Here is a 19,474-nt window from a genome sequence, read left to right on the forward strand (position 1 = left end):
ACTGTTCTTCCTTTATTACTATGGTTTCCACTATTTTTTTTATTTGTTTCCTGAAATGTGCAAGTTCCTAGTGGAGTGACTGTGTCATTCTACTTTATAAATGAAAATACAGCTATAAAAATCCCTTTTATATCTAATAAGGAGGTGTGATGTGAGCTCATGCTGCACATTTCATCTACAATAAACCTTAAACACTCCTACAGGGACTTAGCTGTGCTGTGACATTTGTATAGTAGCTTTCTAAAATCCCAGCTGGACTTGCTCTCGGTGCACTATAGCGGCTCCTGCGAGGCCCAGTGAGGGCGCTCTTGCTCTTCCGTCACGGCTCCGATCAGAGGAGCGCACACGTTGGTGAGTCTAGGATAGGTAGTGGTGGGGGTGAATGGGGGGGGGGGGGGGGGGGTCTTCTTCACCGTTTGAAAGGAGGCAGAATAGAGCGCCGGGGAGTCCAGAGGTCCGAGTTAGGGCCCCCCCCCCCCTGAAACCCAGCGAGGAGGAGGAGAGAGGAGGCGCTGAAAGGGGACTCGATACCGCCCCCCGCGAAAAAAGCCTGGAAGAATCGCGCTCCGCCAGTGCGCCCTGCCTGCCAGTCGGAGGATGGGGATTTTTTTTCTCCCCCCCTCTCTCTATTCATCCACGTCCCCTATTTCCCTCCTCCTCCTCCTCTCAAACAAGCCAGTCGGTCTGTCAATGTGCTGCGAGCATTAGGGCAAGTCAAAGCAGTGGGATTCTGAGGCAGAGAGACGGATGAGATAACGAATGAAGCGCTTTCCTCTGGCGGAGCAGCGACACCTCCAGCTCTCCAAATGATGCGCTACATCAGATAGGCGTCAATTTTCCCCACAGGAACTAATGCTCACAACTCGCATCTTATTATTATTCTTTTTTTTATATTTCCTCACAACTTTCACGTTGGCCTTTGTGCGACGTTAGAGTGGAGATGCTTTTCTAGCTCTTTGGTTTGTTTCCCTCTCAGTTTTCTGCTGTTGTAGTCTGCATTGATTCTTTGGATTTATCTTCGGTGTGGATTCTGATTTGTGTGGGTTTTTCCTTTTTTCCCCTCTTTTTTTTTGGTTTGTTTGTTTTTTAATTTTCAACGAGCCCATACTGCTGAAGGATTTGCGGATTTACAAGCCGTGTGTATTTTACAAAGAGGAGAATAAGGATTGTAATGCGCACTGACTGAGCCCACCGAGCATCAACATGTCTTTATGAGGATGGAGCCGTGGACACGAGTGACATCTTTTCCGTTTTAAACGCGTTACCTCCACTGTTCTTTCTTTCTTTCTTTTTTTTATTGTGGCCTGATCGCGACTGTGCGCGTCTCCCCAGACTGACAATCTCTCTGTTCAGTCCAGGCTGATATGTTGGGAGGTAGATGCTCTAACGAGAAAACAAGGTAATGGGAGAGAAATCACACAGAGTCGGCACAGAGAACAAGGGAACATTGTTCGGAAAAAGACAATTAGGGCGCACCGAGAGGCAGCAGAAATAGCTCTTGGGTGGCGATAAATTTCCGAAAATTCGATTCAGTGGAGTTATATTTGTGCCGAGGAGCGGTGCTTTGCAGAAAAGAAGGAGGACTTATGACAAATTAACGGGAAAGTCATGGGATTGGCACCGAAATAGTACCGACCGTGGACGCGCAGAAGAAAAAAAAAAGCCATTTCGTTGATCCAGACGCACGGATTGAACAAGTTTCTCCCGAGTGTTTTTTTTGTTTTTGCTTCGATCCACTCCAATCTGATGCATTTTGGATCCATGAGGTTGTGCACAGCAGGCTTTCACTCCACACTCTGACTGTCTCTTACCTATAGCCTGGTCGGCTGTAGTCGCACATCCATTGTTTTAATAGTCTCCCTGCAACAGCATTGAAATACAGAAAGAATATTGCCCATTCCACTTAAATGGGGCTGTGTGTGCTGGGTGTCAGGGTTGAAATGGCGTGTCGAGGACATGGGAATGGATTGGGAATCCTGCTGGTATTCTTACTGGATTTACTGGGGACGACTGCCAGCAATATGGAGCCCATCTACTGGAATTCCCTGAACGAAAGGTAAGAGAAGCTTTCACTCACAGATCTTTCAATTTTTTTTTTATTTTTTTTTTTTTACTGGTTTGCCTAATTGCAGGTTTGAACTTGAGGGTTCGTGCCCAGACCTGACGGAATAATTAGTTGAGCTGCGTGTCCGAAGTGGAAAATGCAACTTCTGTAGGAGGGTGGCCGGGGGGTGGGTTGGTGAGCCTATATAGGAAACATTAAATGCATGCAAGTTCCTCTAAATGTGCCACTAAGTGCCCTGTAGTAATGCAACATGAAATGCAAAACGCTATAAAGTTGGATAATGGCAGTAATTCAGCGTGCAGGCCCACCGCAGGCACAATCCCTCAGAGAGCCTTAATGATTTTTTTTTTTAATAGTAACCTTACTATTTGGGCAATTTGTCGCACTTTCCCCTCCTGCACCGTTGTTGTTTGTGCTCCAGCAGAAGGTGGATGAATGCAGCCTCCACACCGTTGAGTTGGGGCAGGCTGCTCTGCTCCACAGCTGCTCTGAATGTGCCACACTCGCATTAATTATTGTGGATAATCCAGCTGTAGCTCTTCTTATTGGTAAAGTCGCTGTAAGCTGCAGGCAGCAGAGATGGAGGCTGTGTAGGATAATAAAGACGTGTGTGATGCTCTAATTGCTGCTGCTGAATGACCTTGATTAAAGTCCAGGCCCTGGCCCCCGCAGGCCTCTCCGCCAGCCCCGTCTGCCCACCCGGCCACGCTCATTTGCATTTTCTCCTGCCTCTGGAGAAGGTGTCAGGCATTAGCTGAGGAAATGTCATTTTAAACACCTCTCGGCCGTCCGGCCTTAACGACCAACACTACTTTTCTCACACCTCTGCCAATTTCCCTGTGTCTGAATAGGCTGCCTGGTGGTGGAGAGGAGAGGGGGTGTGTGTGGGAGTAACAAGGCGTCCTGTATGGAGGCGAGAGGCGATTTTTAGTGACACCAGGCTTCATTTCTGCAAATCCTGCCTGCATTTGGGTGGACAAAGTGGAACAGTGATATTTTTCAGCTTGAGAAATAGGCCATCAAATCCTCTTGGAGGGGACACTGATCTTGAATAGCCCCTTTTTGTAACTTTGCCTACATTACTGAGTTTATAATAAAGAATTTAAAAAAAAAAAAGACAAGAAAAGTAAAGTAAATTAAAGCGGACTACAGCTGACTCATGGCAGCCTATCAAACCCTCACACCCCCAGGTCACACCCATGCCAGGAGCTTTATCGGAGCCTAACAGGTTTTTAACGTGTCCATGTGCTGTAGGCCGCGGCCTGCCCCGGCTTCTCCCCTCTCTCCACAGATGTGACTGTGCGTGGGCCCCCGCTGTGGAGCCAGGCATGAAGCCCTTAATGAGGGCTTTTTGTCAGCAGTGGGTGGATTCACCCGACAGGGAGTAGAGTTGGACACGGGAGGGTAATTTTCAGTGAGAAGCTAACAGCCTGGGCTTTTGAGGCCTTACAGGTGATTCCACGCCATTGTCTCCTAATGGAGTTTGGAGTAAGGTGGGTGTTGGGGCTTAGTGAATGGGCCTGGCTGGCAATTAGAGGGGTGGTGGCTTTGACGCCAGACTCCATAGTCATTTCCACAGATTTGCTCACTCATATATTCAAAATACAAAGCCTATTGTATACTATGAAGCTTATTCATGAAGCTTACTATTCATAGCTAATCAGCTTAGTCATTCCTCTAGTTTATTTTCTTGGCCCTTTTCACACACTCCCATGTACTTGTTTCTCCTCGCTCTCTACACAACAAGAGCGCCACTTTAGCTCCGGCTGCCTCGGGGCAGAATAGGTTTTGGCCGTGGGCTGGAAAAATGTTGAGAGCATGCATGTCCAAGTAGCGCACATCTTCCAAGGACGGGGCTCCACCGCGAGCCCACCCACATCTGGTTTGTTCTTCTAAAAGGAGGCGAAAAGTAAGCAGAGGCAGTCGTCTGTATCCGTCAGGCGCAAGGGGCCGCATGTATGGTTCACATCTCGTCTGTGTAGCAAATGGACTGTCACGTTGTTAACCTCTAGACCTCTGCTGGATGTGCCGCTTTGAAGTTTCCACTGTCCACCTGCAGCTTCCCTCCACCTCTCCTCCCATCTTTCTTTCCGCCTCTGTGAGCAATCTCCTGCTCCTTCTCTTCCTCCCTCTCATCTCGCCTTTCTTTCCCTGGATTCTCCCTCTGTGTTGTGTGTGTGTGTGTGTGTGTTTTTTTTTCCTTCTTCCCTCTTCCTCTCGTGCTGCTTCTGTTTCTGTTCTCCTGTCTACCCCCCACTTCCCCCCTCCGTCCCCGTCCCTTCTCTCCGTCTTTTTCCTCCCTGTCACTTTCTGTCTGTCTCTATCTCCGCCCTCCCACCCCCCCCACCCACCCCTTCAGTGCGGTGAACAGACGTAGCAAATTGGAAACATGTGTCACATCCAGCCACTAATTATGGCGCTACAGCAGCCACTGACGCACCCAAAGATGTGTTAGGAGTGACAGAGGTGAGGGGAGGGGGTGGAAGAAGGCACCCTTGGGTGTAGCGGGAGAGATGCATATGCCTTGGATCCACCGTGCCTGTGTAATTCCTGGAAATCATTGCAAATGAAATGATGCAGCTGACTTAAGTTACGGTAAATATAGTAGAAGAAAAACGCTTACAGTCACCAAATGCTGCATCCACCCTTTTGTATTGATTGGCCCCATCAGTTGAAATTACTCCCAGCCTGGGCTGAAGGAGAAGAGACAGAGGTGTTCAGGGAGGAGTATAAACACAGACAGGTGCCAGGAGGTGAAAGAGAAACAGAGGGGAGCGCTGGAAGGAGCAGAGTGGGGGTAGAGATACTCCTAACCCTAAGTAAATCAATACCAGTTAAGACTCAAGTGCCAATACAGGTTCTGCTTGAGGAAGAGAGAACTGAACCAGAACGATCACCTTGGGAATAGCAACCCCCCCCCCCCCTCTCCCTCCCCTCCCTCGCCTCACACACAAATACACTACCCTTATCTCAGCATCTGCTATTATCGGCCTTACACAGCCACCCTAATGAAAGATCGAATCTTACATTACCGCTCAGGGGTTTGGGTGGTGGTGTGGGGGGTGGGGGGGATAGAGTGGGTGCTGGGGAGGCAGGTGACCCACTCACTGTAGATCACACTGACACTCACACATGCAGACGTTGAGTAAATGAATTCAAGTGGAGACATTGTTGGCTTTGGTCACTCATCTGATCGCAGCATATGGAGTTGTGTAGTTTTTGGCCCTTTTTCTCAAGTTTTATTTCAGTGTCTGTTCTTAAGGCCAAACCCCCCCCTCTCCAGTCACCCCCTCCCTTTCTTCTCCTCCTCTCCTCCTCTCCCTCTCTCTCTCTCTCTCTCTTTCCATACTTTGGTAAATGGCTGTAGATTATTGTAAACGGCTGCTGAGGGTGGGCGGCTTCTCGCTCGGCGCTCGCGGTGACTTGTAATACAACTATTCCCCCCAAGATCCACATTAAAATTTAATCCCCCCCTTCCCGTTTCTCAATAATTCATTAATCGCCGGCTAATTGGCGCCGGATAAAAGACTAGCTAACTAGGCTAAGTGTTTCGACTACAAAAAACCAGAGAAAAGACTTAAAAAAAAAAAAAAAAATCACTGGAAATCTTGTGTGCGCGGGCACCGTGGGACCAAGCACGAAGAGAGAGGAATAAGTGTTAGTAGGTCAAACCGGGTGTCATATCAAAGGAGCGGGCTTTTCAACACCCGTTTATTGATTGTTTGTGTGTTTGAAACGCCACACCCAGTTTCACCACCCAACACACCAATACAGTAACACCTCGTGAATAATGTATGCATGCAAACACACACAGAGGCTTTTCTAGCAGCATCCTCAGGGTAAATGATTAGAGAATATCCACTGGCTTATTTTATTTTAAGAGCGAGAGTGTGTAAAACGAAAAAAAAAAAAAAAAAATAGCAAGAGCAGGAATGTAAAGGAGAGAAGAATATGAACCATATTGCTGGAGCTGCCCCCTCAGCTCCCCTCCTAAACACACACACACACACCGTCTCCCTCGCTCTCTTTCTCTTGTGTGTGTAACTTTACGAGCTGAGAGCAACAGGAGCTGTGAAAAGAGGTTTCAGCTGATGTGGCAGAATGGAAAGGCCAAGGGATGGAGGAGAAGAAGAAGAAGGGAGCCAATCCGGCCACGGGCTGCAATCCCTTTTTCTTTCTCTCTTTTTTTTTCTCCTCTTTCTCCGGGGCGCTGCAGGCAGACCGATGCACACACACATGCTTGTATGGCTATCTTTGTGAGGACAATCATTGACATAATGTATTCCCTAACCCCTTACCCTAACCTTAACCATTACTCTTAACCTAACTTAAACCTAATTATAATAACCTAGTTATTATAAAGACTTAACCTTCAAACAGCCCTAGGAAGGACCGGCCAAAATGTCCTCACTTTCCAAAATGTCCTCACTCTGATGGTTTAAAACTCGGTCCTCACATGTATAGCTGTACAAGTACACATGTTCACACACACAGGTATGCAGCCGGAGTGTGAAATCGCAGACATGTGAACGGACAGGTCCATCACAGCCGCACATTCTCAACAGATGCCTGCACACGTCCACATAAATGAGCCTCAGGGGGCTCGACCCCCCACCCCCACCCCCGACGCCCGTCTCTGTCCGACACATGTGTAAAACGGTGTGTGGTCCTAATGTATCTCCTTTTGTTGCATGTGCAAGTGAGCATTAAACGCACACCGCTACCACGAGACGGGGAACAGATGAGGGCACATGTGTACGTACATAGAAACACACACACAGGAGAAGTGAGGGGATTGGCAGGCATAACGGACTGTTGTTCCACTCGGAATTCATTCATTATTTTATCACTCGATTATAAGTTTATTTGGCAGGGGCAGTGCACATTCATCAACATCATAACAGCTATAAAGCGGCGTTGTAAATATGCTGGGGTCGGCTAAAGAACTCATTTACTTCCTCAGTCCCTTGGGCTTTAGAAGTGACTTTGGGATTTTGGTAATTGTTAAAAGTGCTGATGATTAGGATGAAGGAGATTAAAAGCGTGTGGCTGGTTCACAGCGTTGCAAACACAGGCGGGAAACAAGGAACTTTATTCCCTGGAAACATACGCAGGGAGGGGAACACAAACACGCACATTCACGGCGGCGGCGGCGGTGGTAACAGTAATCCAGGCCGTAGGTCTGAAGGGGTCACATGTGTCCCGGCATCACTGGGCAGATTGCCCCGGGTGGCTGAACCCAGAGCCCCTTAGCGAAGCCAGCCAACACACACACACACACACACACACTGGCCTCTCATTAGCTTGCTTCACAGCACACCCTGCCTAAGCAGGATCATCCAATCCTCCTGGCAGCGTTTGGACTGGGCCAGGTCAATCCTGCCCCCCCCCCCCCCCCCCCCCCCCTCCTTATCCCCCCACCCCCGAGTGACACAGGGAGGCCGACTGGTGTGGTGGGAAGCCAATATGAAAGTGGATGTGGAATCTGGAGGCCTGAGGGGGGGCGTGCAGCGTGGGAGCAGCCTCCGTTACGTTGTTCATCACCTCCTCCATCCTCACTGCTGCTCGCCCTCCAGTGTCTCAGCGCTTCCTCTCATCCCTCACCCCCCCCCCCCTATCCCCCCTCCTTCCCTCCGTGTCTCCTTGCTCTTCAGTTTTGTTTAGGTTCAGTATCACGAGGCTCCCAGCTCTGCTGCCGCTCTGCACATCTCCACTACACTGGGTTGGGCTCATATTGCAGCAGCTACTGAGGCTTCGGCATCGTTCCAGATAAATGGGATAGCAGTGGGAGGGAGTTGACGCTGTTGTCATTTTGTGTGTGTGTGTATGTGTGTGTGTGGATTCTCGTTTGTGACAGAGGATGTGCCGCTATGTGTGTGTGTCTGTGACTTGAATACTAAACTGTGAGTTAAGATCTGGGAGCTGTAAGCCGTTGTGTGAATGCCATGTGAACTCGCACTGCAAAAAAAAAAAAAAAAACCCCAAACATTTCTGTGTGTAATTGAGTCCTAAAGTCTTATTTTCTCAAAACAAATGAACAAACCTGCCAGCGTAATAAGATTATTTTAACCTGTCACCAATACAAATTAACTTGTTTGAAGTATTTCCTCAAAATTAAAGGGGAATTTCTTCCTCTAGAGCAAAATACAGACACAAAGTCTTTAAAGAAGCTTGTTTGTAGTTCACTGGAGTTTTTTCTTCTCCATTGATTTTATTATGATTTAAATAACAGAAATGAATTGATAGAAGGACATTTGTGCTTATAGACTTCGTTATTTGTGCGTGTGGGTTTGGTGTTTTCACACCTGCTCTCCCCTCAAGCAACATTAAGGTGGAGTCTTGTTTTGCATATAGCCCACACACTCACACACACGGTTATGCAGAACATGCAAAAATGCAAGACAAAAGACAAATGTTGTGTTCTCTTATCTCCTGCTAGCTTCCTCAGCAGCCAGATTTCCCTCCACTTTCAGGCCCTCACGTCCCGGCGCTTTTCATCCGCACTCAAAACTCCATCACTTTCCTCTCGCCGCCTGCCAGCGGAACGACAACACGCCGCTTTGATTGGACGCAGGCCCCAAATGGTTTTGTAACCGAATGTTAAAGAGAGAGGGAGAGCGAGCGAGTGAGTGTGTGTGTGTGTGTGTGTGTGTGTGTTCACAAGAGAGACAAATGAGCGGCTTTCGCTGACGGACAGCTGGGCCTTGTCACGGCTGAAGTTTTGGCAAACATCTTCCGCCGATATGAGAGCGAGAGGGCACAGACAGAAGGAGCGGGGTGTTGTCAGGGCGAGATGGAGAGCAGAGTGGATGACAGGCTCAGAGGAGGAAACAAAAAAAACCAAAAAAGAGCATGAAAGACAGCGAGGGAAGGGGAGTTAAAAGAGAGATGGATGGCGTGGGGAGCGCGGGCGGGTTTGACAGTGGTACCGGCTGATGTGACACGGCCCAGACAGGGAGAGTGACTGATGATCCATAGGTCACCGCCATGACTAGCTGCTTCCTGCTCGCAATACAAGCGAGCCCCGGCCCCCTCATTCCTCATTACTGACACGTCCCATAATATTTATCCCTGTGAAGTCCAGCATGAAACCTGGTAAGCTTTAAAGGAATTCATTGACTTTTTGGGCAGAATGAGCTCTTTGATCAACTTAGCGTGGAGCGATTAAGAGACTGGCAGCTGTTTCCCCCTCTCCCTCACTCACTCTCTCCTTCTCCCACTCTCACTCTCTCTGCTCGCCACAGCTCATGTGAGAAGATGCGATACCGCAAACACACACTGCGCTCCAACCTGACGCGCAGCATGCAGGCGTCACAGGGGCAGAGATGAAGCCAAGTCAGACCAGAACAAAGTGGCGATGGGCACAATTTGCCAGAAGCTGAATCAATCCCTATAAAAGAGAAGCTCTACTGTTCTACTGTATAATCAATACATGAAGTTCATTGCTCTCCAGGAAGTGCTTCCAAGTTCCAATAATTGGTGAACCCGCTGTCCGTTCCTGGTTTTTTACTACAGGACGATGCGTTGCAGGCAGGTGTTGTGTGTGTGTGTGTGTATAGGGAAGAAGAGAAATGATAACACAGTGAATGCAAGACATTGCCTCAGTCATGCTGTGTGTATTCAGAAGTCAACCTGGATCCAGGCTGCATTCAAACGGAGCCTTTGATGGATTTCATCCTGCGCCATTTGTCCGACATTCAACAGGGATACTTCCCTCCCTTCTTTTATTGTGCTCCACTGTAGCCGAGGAGGAACTCCAATCTCGCTTAAGTCGGGACATAAATAACACAACTCCGGCGTCAAACAAAGATTTGGACCTGAAAAGCGAGGCTCCCAGCAGGTAGCGGCTTTTCCTTATTTGCTTTTTAAGTCATGAAGTGGTTACAGGTGGAGCTTTTTCTTTAAATATCTCATTTTACATTTATATTTTTGGCAAAAGAAGCCGTTATCCAGAGATTTTTTTTTTTCCGAAAACACACACAGAGCCGCTAAAGTAAGCACACATGAATCACGCTGCCTGCAAGGAGCCTGGTAACAAAGCAGAGCAGCTATTCCCCGCTCTGCTACAAATATGATACATGGCTTTTATTTTTGTGGGGGGTGGTAGGATGGTGGTGGGGTGGGGGGGTTCTCCGGCTGCTGCTGTAGATGTTTGGTCTTGTGTGGGAGATGTAGAGACCTGTTACTCCAAAGCATCTTAGCTTTAAGATAGTCTTTACCCATTGACTTACAATGGGTCAGAGATGATCCTAATGCTAAGAGGCTTTTGGTTGGGAACTCTGCCCCGCTCTGCCCCGCCGCAACAACAACCAGTCCTCTCCAACCTGACTTATTAAAGGGATAGTTAACCCAAAATTCAAATTTCACTCATTATCTACTCACCCTCATGTCAACTAAGAGCTGTGAGAATTTTCAGAGTCCTCCGTCCCTTCTCTGAGTTACGGGGGGGTCCGTGCAGCAGTATTTGTCCATATAATGGTTGTGAATGGATACCAACTTTCTTCGTCCAAAAAGACACACCAAAAAACATCCAAATACCTCCATAGTGCTCGTCTGTAATGTCTCTCTTGTATTGAAGCCCCGACATGAGAAATTGTTCCGAAAAAAATTAAATAAGTCGATATTTTAAGCTTGTTTGTAGCGGAAGTTCTCATGTCGGGGCTTCAATACAAGGCGGACATTACAGACGAGCAGTATGGAGGTATTTGGATGTTTTTTGGTGTGTCTTTTTGGACAAAGAAAGTTGGTATCCATTCACAACCATTATATGGACAAATACTGCTGCACGGACCCCCCCCATAACTCAGAGAAGGCACGGAGGACTCTGAAAATTCTCACAGCTCTTAGTCGACATGAGGGTGAGTAGATAATGAGTGCAATTTGAATTTTGGGTGAACTATGCCTTTAATAAATGCCCACATTTCTTACCCCCACCCCGGCACAGGCCTGCCTCTCCACCTCCTCAGATCTTTTTCTAATATTCTCCACGCCTAAATCTGCCCACCTTGATTATTTTTCCAGGCTTCACGCTTTCTTCTCCTCAGATGCTGGCGTGTGAGCGTGTGCGTACGTATACATAGTTCTAATTAGGAGTTAAAAGACCGTTCAGTGAGCATAGTCCATCTGGCTTTGGCATTAGCCCATCATTGTTGCAGTCTATGGGGGAAACTGACCTTGGCCGAGAGTGGAGGGAAAAATCACGCTCAATTTCCTGTGTTCTGCCTTATATATATAGTTTATGTAGCGCTGGTATTAAAAATGCAGGATTAACACAGCGTTGTGAGGTGAAATCTTTTTAGTTTGGGGATGCAGGTTGCTCTTCATGTGGGGGGGAGCGGAGGCTGCACTGTTTGCAGACTGTACACACTTCAAGTGAAGGCTGCATACGCCAAGCGCTTCTCTTTAAAATTGTTTCCACGATATAAGAATTTCTCACTTGTGGTTAAAACGCAGGAAGAAACTTTTGCCTCAAGGTTTCCTGCCTTTCTCGCGCATTTCATACATACTGGAGAAAAACAGAAAAGAAAGACTGTTATTTCTCTCCCTTTTTTACTAAAAAGTCACATCCTCTCACTTCGGCTTTGGGTTGACGACCGCCGCTGTTCTCTTGGACCGAGGAGAGAGTTTGTCTCTCCAGCCTCCCGGGGGTTTACCGAACCGTCCCGCTTCAAACCTCACAGCGGACGAGCTCGAAAATTCATGGTTGTCAAACTGAAACAAGGCCGTTTACTGCACCACTTGAGAAGTGTACGTTGTACTGATAAAAGTATCTGAACCTGAAGTGATGATTTAAGGCAGAGCAGCAGAGTGAACGTGCTCGTGCAGCATATGGAGCGCAGCGCAGCGCTTTGTTGTCCGGGACAAGTAACTCTAACAAGATCCATCTTGTATAGAAAGAAGTGGATTGTTGTTGCCCCCCCCCATCACCCCCCACCCCGCCTCCACATACACATCTGATACCCCGGTGCTGGCTGGCTAGAGTACACGGCTCTGTGCGCTTCAAGCTGCTCTCTTAGCGGTTTTACCCTCCTCGCTGCCTTTGTCCTCATGTCTCGGCAGTCCACGTTAACTTATACGCTGGCACACACACACACATCCAGGCATGCAGACACACAGTGGAGAGCTTGTGCACACACACACACACACACACACACACACAAACACACACACACACTAATACTCATGCATGCACAGATGAAAAATGTTATTGCTCCCAGTGCTGGAAAAAGTCCAAGTGGAGGGGTTGAGTTTCTTCAGAGGTGCACCCCCCCCCCCCTCACCCCCCGCACACACACACCTTCCACCCCCCTCCTCCTCCTTCTCTCTCTCTCTCTCTCTCTTTCTCTCTCATATCCCTCACTCCTTCCTTCCCCACTCCCTCCCTCCCTCCCTCCCTCGCTCCGTCCTCCTCCCTGTGAACAAAAGAGCTCCCCTCCCAGCGCTTCCACTGAAAGCCCTCACACACACTCGGCTCGCCGGCTTCGCACTCTCCCACACGCACTCTTACCCCTCTTGTCGTCTGCGAACCAGTCCACTTCTCTGCACTAATCCCCCCTTCATTTCTTTTGTCTTTTCTTTCACTTTCTCCCGTTGCCTGGCTCGCCACCAGTGTAAATTTCCTTCCCTACGTATCCAAGCCGTTATCATGTTACAGCTAGTTGGCAGACAGTAAAAAAATATTCCCTCTTCTTTTTTTTTTTCTTTTTTAAATTGCTCTCTTCTTCTTTTTTTTTCCTCCAACAGCTTCTTTTGTGTCTCTTCTTCTTTGTGGGTGGTTTTTGATGTGTAGTGTCTGTTTCTCCTCTTTCACTCATCAATGTCCAGCAGTAAATAGGTCCTCTGTAGTGACGACAGGATGAATAATCATGATTGCCTATCACGGCGGTGTCAAAGTCATTTGGGAGTGAGTGTGAACCAGAGCTGAGCCTACACACACACACACACACACACACACACACACACACACACACACATGCACGTAAAAGTACAAGCAGATGTGCCGCTCCTCAGAAACCTCTGGAAATCAAGAAGTCAGTCTTCATGAGCTGCCCTGAACTCTCACCCCACTGTCTTCTCCTTAAAGGGATAGTTCAACATTTTGGCAAATTGGTCCATTGCCATAATCGCTATAGTCATAGCAGTAGGTTCGTTACCTTTAATTGTCGGTGCAAGCTATTTTTAGAACGGCGGAGCAGAGCCGCTAGCTGCACAGAGCTATGCTACGGAGGCTAATGGAATTTCTTGGTTTCCCTCATCAAACTCATCAAATACACAACTCCACAACACTTTCGTGGACAAGTTGTGACCTGCACATTCATCACACTATGAGATAATAACGGAATGTTACAAAACAGAGCCGTTATCGAGGTAAATACAGAGACTGCTTGCTGAAAAACTGCCCCCACAAATAAAGGTAACGAACCTACTGCTATGACTATAGCGATTATGGCAATGGGCCAATTTGCCAAAAATGTTGAACTACCCCATTACCTCTCCTTTCTTTCTTTTTCTTACTTTATTTCTCTCTGTATTCATCCCTCCTTCTTATTCTATATCAGTCCTCCTCTCCATTGGAGAGCAGCTGTATTGCAAGAAGGGGGGAAAACAGATGGATCGCCCTCTTTTCTTCCCTTCTTTCATCCTTCCTTTCTTTCTTCCTTCTCTCCCTCCTTCCCCACAAAGAAAAATCAAGCCAGAAGAATGCTGGTGCGGGAGGGGAGGGCAGGGGGTGGTGGTAGTGGAGGAGGAGGGGGTGGGGTGGGACAAAAGCCTTCCTTTTTAGACAGTCCCTCTCTTGTGCTCTTTGGTTTTCAGTTGATGGATGTGTAGCGCGGCTGCGGGTCACTGTGCCCAGCGCTCTCCTCCTCCCCACCTTGTTGTCCAACGTGTGCATATTTGTGCGTGTGCGATGCTTATTTCCGTTACTGATAACCCTCCGGCTGTGTGGTCTTGAATATATAGTGTGATTGTGTGTGTGTGTGTGCACGTGTCGTGTGCTGCTTTGCTGTTTGTGTTTGGTTCCCATATTTTGTATCCTTCACTCAAACCACCGGTCCCAGTCAGGCCTAGTCCATCTGGAGCCTGGAGTCCTGGGTGGCCGTTATGTGTATCTGTGTGGCGCTTTTTTTTGTGTGTGTGTGTGTGTGTGTGTACACAGCTGAGCATTGCAACACGTCGCTCAGCCCTCCGAGGTGTGTACCCTGGCGCTGGTGGAAATCGCGTGCACCTTTATCTGATTTCTTAAAGCCTTAACATAGCTGCCGTGGAGCGGCCAAACAACGCAGCTATCATGCCTTAAGTGCCGTAATTCCGCTTTATTTTTCATGTTATCTCTTTTTAATCAGAACCTTCTCCTGATGTTTCCTCTTAAATTTAATCACTGCTGTGATGGCTGAGCTAACTCCATTATGGTGGTACTTAGCTAGAACAAAAGAATTCACTCAAGGTCTTGTTTAAGTGCTGCTGTACCCTCATGATGCCCTTGCACGCTGAATAGAGCGAGTTTTACGTCTCTGTCTCTGTGTGTGTCTGTGTGTGGATGTCAGGCATGCGTCATGCGTGGGTGCATCCGCTTGTGTGCATGCCCTGCGTGGGTTTGTGTACACCCCCCACCTCCACCCCCCACCACCACCCCGCCCCTCCATCTCCACATTAAGCGTTATTTGGAAAACAACACAATCATGTGCGAGACAAAGCAAAGGTTTGATGAAAAGAGAGCGTGAAAACAACAGAGAGCCGGCCTGTACCACTTGACCCTATCGAGGTGGTGGTGGTGGTGGTGGGAGGGGGTGGGGAGGGGGGTGTTGGTGGTGGGTGATGAGGTGGGGTGGGTGGTGTTGTAAGCCAGGGGAGAGATAATCCCTCCAGTCATTGCCCCCCCCTCCTCTCCCCTCCCTCCTCCTCCCTTTGCTCGGGCTCTAACGTGGCGCGCTGAGCTGTCAATCACTCAACAAAGCTGTCTGTAAGGGGATTATGAACCCGCGGACCCTCCCTCCTCTGCCTCACCCCTCTCTTTTTCTCCTCCTAATGCCTTTTCCCCCCTCTCCTCTTCTTCTTCTTCTTCTTCTTCTCCCCCTCCACCACCACCCCCCTCCTCTCTTTCTCCCTCCCCGTCCATCTCCTGCATCCCACCACCTTCAAACCTGCCTGTCACTCCCCCTTGTCCACTGTCCTCTCCCAACAAAGTGCGTCTTTCTCTCAACACACATTTTGCTTTGCTGTTTGAGGCTTAGTTTATCTTCAGCTTTCCATCCGTCCTCCCTCTGTCCTCTGTAAGCCCCGTTTCTCTCTCTCTCTCTCTCTCTCTAAAGCCGTTCTTGCTCCTTCTCTATCTCTTCGTCCCACCCGTGCATTATTTCCCACCGAGACAAGGGACAGGTGCTTGTGTGTGTATGTGTACCTGTGTGTTTCTTTTAGGAGGTGATTGGTGCCCCAGACTCACACTGAGAAAATTGACCATCCACCCCTTTTTGCAAATACCTCAAATATTATTATCATAATCATGTTTATTCTTCACCTTCTACCACAGATCTGTATTATCATGCAAGCCTCGACTTCAACTCTTTTAAAAAATGTCTTAAACTTTGTGGTTTCTGTGGCTCGCTCTCCCCTGAAAACACACATGCACCGAGCTGTCGTCTGGCTAAATGTCACCTCTCCTATAAATGTGATGAATAGCTCCCAGTCCTATCTTATCTGTCTGTCCTTAACCATGCTGTTTTAAACCCGACCACGGCTTGCATCGACTCCTGCAGGTGGTGACAGAAAGCCCTCCTCCTGCAGTCACCCTCCATTAATTTCCCGTTTTCTCTCCCTCCCCTCCGACTATCTCCCCATCTCCAGTATCTGTCTGTTAAATGTCTGTTTAGCTTAAACGTCTGTCAGTGCTCGGGCGAGCTTTCACTCTTCACCTCCACTAACAGGTTTGCCCACCTGCGGTCCTTGTTTTTATCTCCCGCACGTCCTCCTTTTTTTTTGTGTGTGTGTTTTTTAAACGCCCTCTCTCTACTTTGCATGGATAATCTGACCAGTTTGGCCAGTAGGTCACAGTTCGTTAGGACGGTAACTGGTTAATCTGCCGCAATCCTATGAATAATCTTGCTGCTTTAATCCAGCATCCAACAGTCAGCCCTGTAGTCCTCAAGTTCACCCAGCTTCAAATTAAACTTCTCTTTTATTCATTTTTAGGTCAGTTGTTCTGTTTGTGCCAGTTTGAGTCATTTAAATGTAAAAACACATCCAGTTTTTTATTTCTGATCACATATTTAAAGCCTCTTCTCTACGTTTATTTACGGGCAAAATTCATCAATTTTTCAGATGTGAGTCACTTTTCTTCTTCCATAAATTTCTATCTCGTTGCGTTTTATCCCAAAGTGTTTTTCATGGTTAGATTTCAACTTCTTGTTAACAATAATAACCCTGAAGGAGACTATGATGCAAAGAGACTTGAGTTTGGAAGTAAAAAAAAAGAACTGATTGAGAGATGGAGAGATGCTGAGAGTTAACAACCATTCATTTTGCCATTAAGAGAACGAGATTAGACGACGATGGGGAGCGAAAGTGAAGGCGAGGGGAGAAAAGGCAGAGAGACAGAGAGGGGGAGACTTAATGTGGGTGACAGGGCTGTTATCTCGCAGGCGGCTGATGGTTTTAAAAGATGTATTATCTTGTGTATCTCATATTGGATTAAGCTTCATTCTCTTGCACGTGTCGCACTCTGATTGACGCTCTGATTAAAGACATCCACTGGCAGAGCTGCAGAGGGAGAGAGGGATGAGAGGAGGGGGGAAAGGAGGGGTGAGGATGAGGAGCAGTACTTGAACTGGGCCGGTACACATTCGTTCAGGGGGCTGAGTATCATTATTTATCAGACAGTACCTCCACTTTTTAATGGATGAGTGTAGGTACTGGGTGCAGCTTTTTTCTTTTTTTTTTCTTTTTCTCACTGAGCTGTGAGCTGTGACCAGGCTGTGCTGGTACAGTTTGAATATTTTTCTCCTGCTCAGCACAACAAAGTAAAAAAAAAAAAGTCACCTTGATGACATGAAGTGTGCTGGTTGCTGTAAAGCGCTGTAAAGTCTGCTGTCTGCATCTCAACAGCTCACAGTGGAGGGTTTTGTATGTGCTGCTGGAAACTAGAGCTGAGCAATGTGCAGAAGGAAAAAAAAACCTCATTCTGATTATTATGGCAGATATAGAAATTAGAGTTTGAGTGGTGTCGGGGCTTGTACCAAACAAGCATCTGGAGAATATGATTTATGGCCCTGGGCACCACAATGTTTCATTTATGGGCTTTTCTGACATATTTTACCTTTATTAAAAAAAAAAAAGGATCACAGCTTCTGTGATTTGGATATTCCACTTAGTCCAAACTCCCAATAGCCAGAGTATACAGTACGTCCATATCGTGTTACGTTTAGCACCCGCCTCCTTCGTCGGAGCCAGGAAGGGCGCCAACATCGAGGCGCGCCAGCGAACCAGAAAGCGCAGGGTTCGTCCAGCAGGGAGTCACCGTGACGACATCTGTCCAGGGCTTCAGCGCGTCGGCCAGCACTCATCAACATTTCGACAGCGGCGGCCATGTTCCCAGGGTTTTACCTCACCACCACCACCACCGCCGCTGCTGCTGCTGCTGCCGTGAGTTGCAGGGCAGATTTTCATCAGGAAAAAAAAAAATACAATGCTGCTTTTCCCCATTTGCTTCACAATAAAAGCCCCTGTTAGTTCACCAGTGGAAAACTTTTAATATGAGGTAGCAGCAGGAGACGCTCTGTTTGATTCAGCTTTAACTTCAAGCAACTCTGATGCAGCTGAAAGCGATTTTGCACACAGTAAACTAAGGCTGATATCTGGAAGTGCAAAAAAAAAAAAACAGAACTGCAGCTAAACTCAGTTGGAAGCAGGAGTATAGAGATGGTTTTAAACACAAAGCTTTCTCTCAGCCTCCCATCAGTTTAGTGCAACACAGCATTTCCTGAGAGGAGAGATCACCACAGACTGAGTTTCCTACCAAGCAGGACCAGAACAGCACGGCCCGCTGCCGCTCCGTTCCAGCAGTGCTGCGGTGCAAAAAAGGCGCATGCGGCGTCCGTGGCTTGGCATGCTCGGACAGAATTAGAAGTGGCTAACCTGTGCCTGTGGGAGAACAGCGGGGAGAAGCTGGCCCCGAAACAAAGCCGCATGAGGTGAAAGGCGAGAGTCGAGGGGAGGTGTGAAGTACAACATGCGGTCCGGTCCGGTCGCAAACCTGCCGGATAAGAGCTTTAAGAGATTTCTGCCGCCACCTCCCTACAGTAAAACCCCCGCCTCCAGCCGTAAATCTGTTTGCACCGAGCCCATGCAGCAGGTACATGAGGCAGAGGCAGCCTCGCCGTTTCTTATGGAGAATCAGTCATCTATACCTATAATTAATCAGCGTTGCGCGTGATTCGTGTGCAGATAGTGGCAGCTATCTCACCCCTCGGTTCAAGCTGTGGTGAGGAGGATGCTGGAGAGGAGATGAAGGGAAAGGGAAAGGGAGAGGGAAGGCTGGGAATAAAAAAAAATAAAAAAAAGAAGACAAAGAAGAAAGGTAAGAAGATGAGAGCGAGTGCGTCTCTTATTAGAAACCGTGGTCCCTTCCCTTTCACACAGCCTGTTCAGTGTTGGCTCCCATCCTGTGTAGAAGCTACAAACCCAGGCTGATGTGAGGTGTCTCACATGGGGAGCTGCAATAAGTGGCTTTGTTTGGTTCTGTGTAAACAAGTAAAGGCAACATAAAGAAGGGTGGTCTTAACAGCAATATAGCAGGATCTCTGTATGAAAGGGCCTCGCCGCTCTGATCTGCCGGCTCTCATCTCACACCTCCGTCCCTTTTCTTTCCCACTCTTCTCTTCTCCCGCCTCTCCCCTCTTCCAATTCTCTCCCTTCTCACCCTCCACTCTCTCTCCCTTTGTCGCACTTGTATCTATCTCTTGATATTTCTCACTCCTTCTCTCTTTCATACCCCGCAGTCTCTCACCAGCAAAAAAAAAAAAAAAAAAAAGTTCTCATGCTCAGTTTGGTGTGCAGCCTGTCAAGCTTGCTTTGAATACACACACACACTTGCTCACGCACACACACACACACACACACACACACACACACACACACACACACACACACGTACACACGGCAGCATATACTCCTATAACTCTAGCATGCAGCCAAGGGAATAATAGAATCAAGGAATACTCTGAGATAAAGCGGAGAAAGGGGGGGAGGGAGGGGGGGAATAAAAGGATAAAGCAGACTGAGAGGGATAGAGAGCTTCATATTATTAATTTAGCTGGAGAAAGAGAAAGAGGGGGAATTTCTTTCTACCCCCCTCCCTCCTCCTCCTCCTCCACCCCCCACCAACACCGCTGCTTCCATAGTGCTCTATAGTGGCAC

General features: G+C 48.0%; 1 protein-coding gene across 1 annotated transcript in view; it reads left to right on the forward strand.

Moving 5' to 3' along the window:
• Positions 1-1,907: 1,907 nt before the first annotated feature.
• Positions 1,908-19,474, forward strand: part of efnb3b (ephrin-B3b) — a gene marked incomplete at both ends in the record, with an annotated part of 77,678 nt that continues 60,111 nt past the window's right edge. Inside the window, one exon of the mRNA XM_083993137.1 lies at positions 1,908-2,056. Within this exon, the coding sequence (XP_083849263.1) occupies positions 1,908-2,056 (149 nt within the window). The remainder of the gene's footprint in view (positions 2,057-19,474) is intronic.

The sequence above is a fragment of the Trachurus trachurus genome, assembly GCF_905171665.1.
Source record: "Trachurus trachurus genome assembly, chromosome: 18".
NCBI classification, from domain to species: Eukaryota; Metazoa; Chordata; class Actinopteri; order Carangiformes; family Carangidae; genus Trachurus; species Trachurus trachurus.